Raw genomic sequence first — 10,351 nt, 5'->3', positions numbered from 1 at the left:
ACAAAAAAATATTTATTTTCGAAGTAAAAGAAAATATGCAGCTCGTAATTCATGTTTATGAATTTCCAAACGACAGCCAATGGCCAGTTGTGGGTTTAGGGTACCCGAATGATGGACACATCTCGCAATACTTTACACAGTTTTGTCTGGACCAGTCGGGAAACGCCGTACAGATAGATCGGCTGTGAATGGCGCAGCTGTCCACCGAATCGGCACAGCCTTGAACAAACAAAGAAACAAATAAGAAAATATTTTCTTTTAATAATACATTTGTAAAAATAATTCGAGGTTCTTAAATAGCGCTTTTATCACAACCTAGTTTGTAGCATAGGTCGTCTCAAAGCGGTTTACAAATTATTATCTGTGGTTAAAGGGCCTTTGCAATGCAACCAGTCAACATATTTCTCAACTCCCTGGGGAGCATACGGCCGGTGCTGCCATTTCGGCGCTCACATCTAGCATTTATAGCACTGCCCAACCACGTACTCATTTATAGCTGAGTAGACTGGAACAAGCGGAGTAAGGTATCTTGCTCAAAGACACAACACAGTGCCGTGACTCGAACCCGCAACCCTTCGGTCACGAGCCCGGCGTCCTACCAGTTCTAAACTACCGTGCCTCCGTTTTACAATCACAAAAATTCTACTAATTGATATAAAGTTTGCTTGATAACAATACAACTTTAACAAAAAATGACTATTTATTATTTTTGTTTGCGAAACAGTGTCTTGTTAGGTACATACCACCTAACCCGGCTGGCCCAAAAGTAGGTGTCGTCACTGGCGGCAGGGGTACCGGTGCTGTAGTCAGTATCTGTGCCGCTGGAACCACGTGCGCTGTGGTAATCGTTCCCGCCTCTGTAGCATTGCAATCGATGGAACAAAAATTGCACATCAAGCATATGGTCCTCTTACCCACGAGCCCCATCATGGACTGGGTGAGCTTACCTACGATGATATAATACAATAGTACATACATATACTACGCACAGCTACTGTACATGTACAACATACACCCCTGTAGGTCCTGGGGAAGCATTGCGTGTCACTAGAACGTTAAACCCCAATACAAACAAAACACATAGTACTCTTAATAATTAAAAAATCCTGTACTTACAGCAAATGCGTGTAAAAATGGAAAGAGGTATGGCGGAAAACTGCCCAAATGCCCGTAAGTCGGCATGTTTGAAAACGGGGAAAAAAATTAAGGAGTAAAACATTTCGGGAAGCAAAAATGCATACAAAAGATAAAAAAAAAAACCAATTGAATATGAATTTTTAAACTGCTGAGAAATTAGGTATTGCTAATATGATACTGCAAATATAGCCATATACACTATATCTATAAAGTGATGGGGTTTCCCGGACTTAAAAAAAATACTTTCAACACTTTCCCATCCGAGGACCAACTTTTGAATAAACTTTTTGTGACCGTGATGTAATTTGCAAAAACAAATCGTATTATGGAAAAGTGGTCCTCCTTTGGGAAAGTGCTCAAAATAATGAAAAACAGGGGTGATCAAGTTTCTCTAAACTGCGACCGGTGTTTCTCGGGTTAAATAAGTTTGTAACTGCCAACATCTATATGTTCTATGTAGCCGAATGTGTAACGCAGTTTACTTGCGACTAGAATTTAAACGGTGCAGGTTCGAATCCTCCTTCAGTTATATTTTTTTTAGGTATGTGATCATTTTCCTTTATAAGGCAATAGTTTTTTTAAATCGATGGAAAATTTTGTTTTCATTTTAATAACATACCTATTGATTTATCAGTTTTGTTAGTAATAATTTCTTTACTATTTAGTGCGACATACTTCTATCGAAGCATGTCAACAAATCCCTGTACATGTGTACAGTACAGCTACGCTTTGCAGGTAAGACTATTTTTGATAAAATTTATGAATTGTTTTACCCTCCAACTGGCAATAGTAATTATATCAAGTGCTTAAACACAAACAAATAATGCCGAAATACCAAATATGTGGTCTGTTTACAATAATCTATTCTTAGACACGGGATTCCGATATTGCTACCTGTATAAAAATACATGAGGACGCGTCATAACAGTGCACGGTTGGATGTGCGCACTAGCGTAACATAGCTTTGGGGAAATAGGCATAGCAACCCGCCATATCTCTTTATAGTGATGTGTTATTTTGGTTTGCTTGTGTTTGACGTACTTTTAACAGCTATGGTCATTTAAGGACGTGCCAGATTTTGGTGGTGGAGGAAAGGCAGAGTTCCCGGAGAAAAACCACCGACCTACGACCAGTACCTGGCGACTGCCCCACGTACCTCTTGAACCCGCGACCAAATAGTGGAGGGCTTGTGGTAGCAGATTGTCAGACGCCTTAACCACTTGACCACCGCGGTCAATATATGGTGCTATATGCATTTTACTAAAAGATATATGTCAGTTTTGACAACAGCTGAGTCTATTTCCGGCACCACATGATAAATCCAGATTTTGGTTTGGTTACAATTTTCATTGAGAAGTAATTGAGTTATGTTCCACATTGGTTAAGTTCTCCTTTCTGTCTAATGCCGGTTATAGCTCTTGGATTATATTTTTTCTCTTTCATGTATATTTGATTTTTATTGAAAAAGATTTTGTGTTTGTTTTAATTTTAATTCTAGCTTTTCCATAGGGTCACACTATAAAACAGTCACAAGTGGAAAGGTGTGGCATTCGAATATCTTAAGTTGCACGCGAGTCCGTAATTGCGTAAAAATACTTTTCTTTCTTAGGGTTTCATTATTCAAACATACTTCAAGATTCTGGACAGTTTTATATTTTTTGAATGTCTACAATTTTAATTGTATTTCTATGACGGCATTTCTAAAAATTGTGTGGAATTTTATTAAGTTCATTGTATATCCCTTTTATTTGTCTCATAAAGAGATATTTGTGTGTTCTGATATTTTTTTTCTCTCTGATTATATATCCAAATAAAGGGAAGTAACTCGAGCTGCCAAACCCCAAATTTGTTTCGGCTTACTATATCCCCTAAAATACCTGCTGGATAGAGAAACATCTAGATAAATGGTGACTTGATTATCGAGTTTCTGTTATACATATATATATATATATATATATATATATATATATATATAGTAGATAATATATAAATGTCCTTGCTAAGGAAAATATAGAATAAAAACATAAATTTTTCAGATCGTCCGCTAGGCCTTTCTGCCTTCTAGGGCTTCTTCAGGCGCTTAAAGAAGCCCTAGAAGGCAGAAATGCCTAGCGGAAGATCTGAAAAATTTATGTTTTTATTCTATATATATATATATAGTTGTAAACTAAGTTAAGACCACACCAAACTGCACTATATACATATTGTACCGGCGCATACAGGTTGTGCATAGTTGGCCGCTGATAAATAAAAAAGGACTTATAATTACGGAACAAGAAAAGAAGGAACGTCTACCGAGGACGAATTCTGTTAGATTTGGGAAAAAAATCACTCTCTTAAAAACGTCTTTTCATATAATTATTTTGTCTGCTTCGTTTTAAAAGCAAAAGACAAATGCTAAGGGAAACATACCAAACTTTTAGAAAAAAACGAATGCATATCAAATGACCGCTGATTATTTCTAAACTTTCAGTCTAATAGTTGGTATGTTTTATGTCCGTCAACGGGAGATAGTTTTCCTTGAAATAAATTCGCAATAAAATGAACGCATTCATACATTATTATATAAGGTATTATAATGTTTACCATGCAAATATATACATAGCTTACCTTATTCTAGAATTTTCAAGAACATACCTGGAAGAATGAGATTCTACAATTATGTAACATGTTACATGTTACTTACCAAACTTGCAGTGACAATCAATGCAGAGTTGTACAAAACAGGTCAGATCTTTCCCTGTAAATGAAATGGAAACTTTTCTTAGTGTTGCTTCCCTTTGTTATGTTTATCGTTTGTTTGATTTATCGCGATCTGAATATTGTACCAATTGGACCGGTTCGACCAAGAATGGAAACGTCTCTTAGTGTTGCTTCCCTTTGTTATGTTTATCGTTTGTTTGATTTATCGCGATCTGAATATTGTACCCATTGGACCGGTTCGACTATAATGGAAACATCTCTTAGTTTTGTCTCCCTTTGTTATGTTTATCGTTTGTTTTGTTTATCGCGATCCGAATATTGTACCAATTGGACCGGTTTGACCCAGAATGGAAACGTCTCTTAGTGTTGCCTCCCTTTGTTATGTTTATCGTTTGTTTTGTTTATCGCCAATCTGATTAAAATCATATGCTACATGGCTTCGTTAACTTTATACTACGTCTAAACATCGTTCAGGCGGAGCCATGTAACAGATGATTTTAAGGTCATTGGAGTGTACTAATAAAAGGAAACAGGCAGTACATCCCTAGTTGAATAACCAATGTAGGGAGACAGCATCACAATTTCCGCAAATTCTAATGTTTAATATTAAATTGATGAATATTGTATGTTTATTATTGATAGAACAGTGTGTTCTCTCAATATTAAAGTATTTCAAAGCAATCTAGGCATTAATTCAGGTTTTTTTTAAATAATGAGTCACATGTGTCCATTTTTCTGTACTTCAGGAAACCGGCTACCTACTTCACTACTGTGAAGGTTTTCAAGAACGATAACTCTTACCTGCAATTACTATGTGTATCTGGTTTTATAATAAAATGTCAATTTTGATATCGTGTATAGAGAATTAATTTAACACAATTACAGCATTTATTAAACTGATATACATTAATGCAATACTTATATATGTCAAGATCATTTTTATTGACATAATTTTGTAAAAATATTGTGTCTTTCATTTTTTTTTCAAAATTCACTCCTTTTTACATAAATATCCATTTAAAATCCTTAAAATTCTGACAACCTTTATTTTTTTTGTGGCAGAAAATTTTCTTTACTTTAAATCAATATAACTACAAAATTTGAAGAAATTCTACTGAGAAATGTTGACACAATCCTATTACCTTAAACAAATTGGTTTATCGCGATCCGAATATTGTATTAATTGGACCGGTTCGACCAGAATGGAAACGTCTCTTAGTGTTGCTTCCCTTTGTTATGTTTGACGTTTTGTACCAATTGGACCGGTTGTACCAGATTTTTTAGTTTTTGAAACAAGGTCGGACCTAGTAATCTGTTGCTGCTTTCGGCTGCTTACAAAGCCTTGCAAGGCCTGTATTTTCGGTTGAGGGAGGAGGGGGTTGTCTATCATAGTTTCGAGTGCACATGCAATTATTCCTAAAGCTATTGTCTTAATTTCATTTATGAAAAAAACGGTGGTTGCACGAAAAGTAAAACGGCGTACGTAACAGTGAGATTATATGTAGGTAGCGGATAAGAGGAATATAGACTCTAGTAAGTATAAGTGATTGATACAAATTAAGGAGGGGCATAGACAGACATGGTTGGGAGGGGGTGTCCTACTTAAATTAAAACAATATTTATTATAACTGTACCGTAACGTGTCTATTCATAGGGAAAACATAAATATGTTTATCTTTGATGTGCGATGTTCAAAATCATTTTTCTTCTACATGCTTTCAAAATGCATATCTTACTTTGAAGGTATGATTCATTTTTGCTGATTGAGTGGTTTGTCGTGTACATAGGATTGGGTCGATCAGTTGACGGGTTGGCGTGCAAAGATTTGGGCGTAGTCTGTGAAGTGGGTGTGGTCATAGGGATGGGCTTCCCTGTCGAAGCATCACAGCGTGTCCTGTACATTTCGTCCGCCTTGTTGCTATGTATGTAACCGACCTGGAATATAGATATAATGGATATGTTGGAACATGGGACGAATATTTTTTTCTTAGAGCAATCGTTACTCGCGCCATATCTAACGAGAGTTTGGAACAATCGTAAGCTACGATAATATAAATAATATCTCATTAGTCGGGGGCAGGGAATGTCACGGGTCCTTGTGACGCCACCCTTGGATACGCCTCTGGTACGTGTAAAAACTAGGTCAACTCCGTCAAAACTCGTGTTTAAATCCGAGCCATGACGGAATAGGCCGAGGTGTTGTTATTTGAAACTGAAGTATAACTGTAAAAGAGAGATATTTTTGTTTACATGTGAAATACTCGCATGTAGTTATTAGCAGTAATTGTCCTACGATAAACTGTTTTATTAAGGATCTAACTAAATAAGAAGCATACATTGTACAAGTCTTTTTGGGTGCTTTTTTAGCGTGGATCTACAACGATGTTTTTTTCCGTCATTCCACAGCAAAATGCAAAATTGTGAAATAATGACGTACATGTACGTCACTGGTTTGATGAGTAGAAAAAAATCATAACAACTATACAAGAATTGACCCTTGAAGAATACAAGTCAGAATATTTTAGTCAAAACTATCGCTTAAAAAGTATTTTTTCCCCCTTTTGTGTAATATTTCCTATCTCGCATTATTGTAACTATTAAGTTTCCTACCAGGTTCGTTTCTTACAATGATATTGCGATAACTCTTTTCAATACACAACAAAGTGATGATTACAATCTTCACAACAGTTGGAGAGTAATCCGGGTATCAAGTACCTCTAAATCCCTCATTATTACAACTCGAATACCTAGCCCGACCTTGTCCGCCCCACAACAGCAACAACGAGAACGGGGTAGGAGACCTGTGGTCAGTCTGACAAGCTAAGTCAGCTTAATATTATATTTGAGCAAAATTTGAGTTATTAAATTTTCATAATTATTAGAATCTTAACATAAACATGCATGTGTTGGGATTCAAAGAACCTACCATCAGGTGAAAATGATGACATATCTCATGTTTGTGCAATGCTGTAGGGAATGTCGTAATTTATACAAAAAAAATCAAAAAAAATCGCTAAGTTGACAAAACTTTTTACAATGAAGAACTGTCTGTGTATAATAGTGTATGATCGAAAACCAAACCCATGAAACCTTTATTGTCCCGTCCCGCATACGACGAAATAGTTGTGAAAAATATATCTAGGAAGTTAAGCTTAAAGAGTTTTACACGACTTCCGACATCATATTTTAAATATAGAAATCGCAATGCATGCTGGTTGATTGTTGAATTTGTCACCTTCCAGGATAGTTACCTGGGATGACTCATAAAGCCACATTGTGGCCTCATTCCTATGGGGTCCCTCAGATCTCAATAAATCAAGTACATTGGAACTGGTGTCAACGTATAATAATAATCCGACTCATTCCAGCTTCTCATACATGTAAATGGCGGGCAATGTGCTCGTGATGTATGTATCAATATGCAGGCCACTTGTGCATCATGTGTTATGCAAAAAAGAATGATATTATCGTCAAAGGGCCCAGACACAGAACATAAGCATAGGGGGCATGCGACATAAACTTTAGATATAATGATGTGCATTGCAGAAACACATACTAATTTATAGGTACGTCATACTTTTTATTAACCATTAAATTCTATTTCAGCTGTGCTGGATCTGCTTTTACCTGCCCCAGCACAGAAACTGGAAAGATTTCCGCACGCGCTTCATTGTATCCTAGGTGGCGCTTCAAACATCGACCCGGAAGTAGGTGGGGAAGGAGTCCTTTTACAAATCTTGGATTTTGCAGTGCATTCAATTTGGCGGAGGGGTCATGGTCTGGGGACGGGAAACCATGAATTGGGGAGTAATGTCCCCTGTATTGGTAGCTGCCGGTAATGATCGCTAGAGGGCGAGTTCCAAAGTTGCAGAAGCAGGCATACGTCCTGTCATATGACGTCACTGTTGGTATTACCAGAAGAACAGCTAAATACAGCATGATGCAGTTTTTAAGTCTAACACGACTTCGCTTCGTCTGAAATGAACAATTCAAATTTTAAACTTAAAACTATTAAAAATATGTAAATCTAATTTTCAAAGATAAAATACATTATATATAACCACGGATACTAATTTGTGAACCGCTTTGAGATGACCTGGGTTGTGATAAAGTGGTATCTAAGAACCTCGAATTATTATTATTATATTATCATTTGAATGGTTTCCCTCTTAGAATCGTCTTTGATCTTAGAACAGTATTTAATGTACCTCTTAGAACAATATTAACTAAAAGAGCATTCTTTTCTCTCAGAACGATCATCGGTTTAGACCATTTTAAAAAGAAAGAATGGCACTGGTCATTGGTCAGGATGTTGGGAGTTTGAAAAATCAGAGAATTAATATAGCTCCCATTACCTGCATAAATATTACGTGGAGAAGGAGTAATTTATGTTTTTGAAATAGACTCAATCAAAAAACAGGTTGAGGGCATATCAGTGCAACCTTACTGAGATAGGCACTTCCATTCAGAAAGAGTGCTGTGATACACACACGCTTTTGTAAGGTACACAAGAATGTAACGTTTGCACAAATTGAAATCATTTAAACAATAACTGGTTGTCTGGATGTAATTATTGTTGATATAATTACAAGTGGCCTCTGGCAAATCCCATAAAACCCGCTAGGCNCTCAAAAACATTTCAGGCGGCCATTTTGTTTGTTTACATATTCCTACACCTGAAACAGGCAGTTGTAATTATAGTCGAGCAGTTGTAATTATAGCCTATATAATTACACTTGCCCTCTAACACTGTTGTAATGGGACGGCGCGGGGGCAAATGTAAATATAATGTGTATGGTAGCATACTGCCTTGACTGTTTCGTTTCATTCATCAAAAAAAGAACGTTTCAGAACATACGAGCAGCTTAGTGATCAACTATATAAAAAAAAATGTTTACACGGACAAAGCTTGTGAGAAGATGTACGTTTGTAAGAGAACAAAGCAACTACTGATCAATAAAAACAACAACGTAACAACACACTCGTCATTGATTAATTGAAATGTACGTGTTCTCAACCTCGTCGGCAATAAATAAGACGACAGCGGCCCCTGGTGGTAAAGCATCTCAATTACCCTTTTTTCAGGTGACGTCTCACTGCATGACAAAGTAACCAGTCACGTTACCCTATAACAATGAGCTAGCCACAATTGCTCGGTCAGACAAACAGAGGTCATCGGCCTGCAGACCAGTCAAAGTTATCACAGTGTTCCCAGCGTTAGGACGACCCTGCAGGTCGGGGATTGAGAAAAGAATACACCTGTTAGCCACTGCATGATCGTAAAGGGCAACTAATGTGGGAAACTCCTAACAGAATTGGAGATTTACGTTTGTGCCCTCTACATGGTGACACAAAAGCTGCACTCATTGCAATATTTGGGATCTTTGTATTTTTCGCTATTTATGAATGACTTTTCATGGCAATGCCTCACTTTTGGCTTTAAGTTGAACGTTCGATCAGATGAGGAAGGCAATGCGTTCTATGGGACATATATATATAAGGACCAAAGTCCTTACAATGATAGTTGTTAGTCCTGCTTAACGTTCATCATAAGGGTAAAGTCTACAACGGGTTCATCCATTGTCAGTATAAAGTGACCGGGCGGGATGCTGTGCTGGGTGCCTTCCGAATGTATACCAGTGAGGTAGCACTATAAAGTCGGCGTGAGATCCGGGCTATCACAAGGAGGCAAATACACCAATATGCCCTGTCTCCAGCATAGGTATCCACATGCACGCACACACAATACACATATAGTTACAATCAACCAACCTTCCCAGCGATAGGACACAGAAGAAATCCGGTATTTGCAGAGGTTACACATTACTCGCCTCGTAGGTTTTTCAAATGAGTGACACAGCAGGCCATATATTCCCGAACCTGTAGGACGATGATGTATATATAGTGGAGGCACGGTAGTCTAATGGTAGGACGCCGGGCTTGTGACTGAAGGGTTGCGGGTTCGAGTCACGGCACGGCACTGTGTTGTATATTTGAGCAAGATACTTTACTCTGCTTGTTCCAGTCTACTTAGCTGTAAATGAGTACGTGGTTGGGCAGCGCCAGAATTGTTGAATGCTAGCTGTTAGCGCCGAAATGGCAGCTTCGGCTGTATGCTCCCCAGGGAGTTGAGAAAGATATTGGCTGGTTGCAAAGGCCCTATAACCACGGATAATAATTTGTGAACCGCTTTGAGACGACCTACGAACTAGGTTGTGATAAAACGGTATATAAGAACCTCGAATTATTATTATTATTATATAAATTAAAATGATAAAAAGTAATACAAACTTAACTATACCTTTCAGTTACTCGAGTGTGTTGCTTGCGTGCTATAATCCTACAACGAATCTTATCTAACTGGGTCTGCGTGCCCCAAGCATTGTTAGTTTTATTAAACCAAAACTTAAATAAATAAAAAATAAAAATAAAAACTTACCATATGTTATTAAATCTACATCTGCGTGTATTCAGAGAGATATATGTGGCTTACATTAAACGTATAACTTTA

General features: G+C 37.3%; 1 protein-coding gene across 2 annotated transcripts; it reads right to left on the bottom strand.

The window, feature by feature from the left end:
* Window positions 1-10,194, bottom strand: LOC110461104. 2 transcript variants are annotated; one of them, XM_021514391.1, is made up of 6 exons: window positions 10,142-10,194; window positions 7,468-7,815; window positions 5,577-5,775; window positions 3,824-3,877; window positions 744-947; window positions 1-219 (listed from the first exon to the last, which is right to left on the bottom strand). In XM_021514391.1, the coding sequence occupies exons 2-6, from the start codon at window positions 7,777-7,779 to the stop codon at window positions 56-58; spliced, it is 933 nt and encodes a 310-aa protein (XP_021370066.1). In that variant the 5' UTR covers window positions 7,780-7,815; window positions 10,142-10,194; the 3' UTR covers window positions 1-55. The 2 variants fall into 2 exon arrangements, with proteins under 2 accessions (XP_021370066.1, XP_021370067.1); XM_021514392.1 differs by having other exon boundaries at window positions 10,132-10,178.
* Between the last annotated feature and the right edge of the window lie 157 nt (window positions 10,195-10,351).

Source organism: Mizuhopecten yessoensis, unplaced genomic scaffold (genome assembly GCF_002113885.1).
Source record: "Mizuhopecten yessoensis strain PY_sf001 unplaced genomic scaffold, ASM211388v2 scaffold10565, whole genome shotgun sequence".
NCBI lineage: Eukaryota > Metazoa > Mollusca > Bivalvia > Pectinida > Pectinidae > Mizuhopecten > Mizuhopecten yessoensis.
Note: the sequence above shows the minus strand (reverse complement) of the source record. Positions and strands in the feature narration are given on the sequence as shown.

Excerpts from the sequence above, each read along its gene's own strand:
- LOC110461104 (XM_021514391.1), bottom strand. The coding sequence starts at position 7,779 with ATGCTGTATTTAGCTGTTCTTCTGGTAATACCAACAGTGACGTCATAT. Across the intron at positions 3,878-5,576 it reads AAATGAATCATACCTTCAAA|GGAAAGATCTGACCTGTTTT; the intron begins GTAAGATATGCA and ends TTTCATTTACAG. Across the intron at positions 220-743 it reads TGGGCCAGCCGGGTTAGGTG|GCTGTGCCGATTCGGTGGAC; the intron begins GTATGTACCTAA and ends TGTTTGTTCAAG.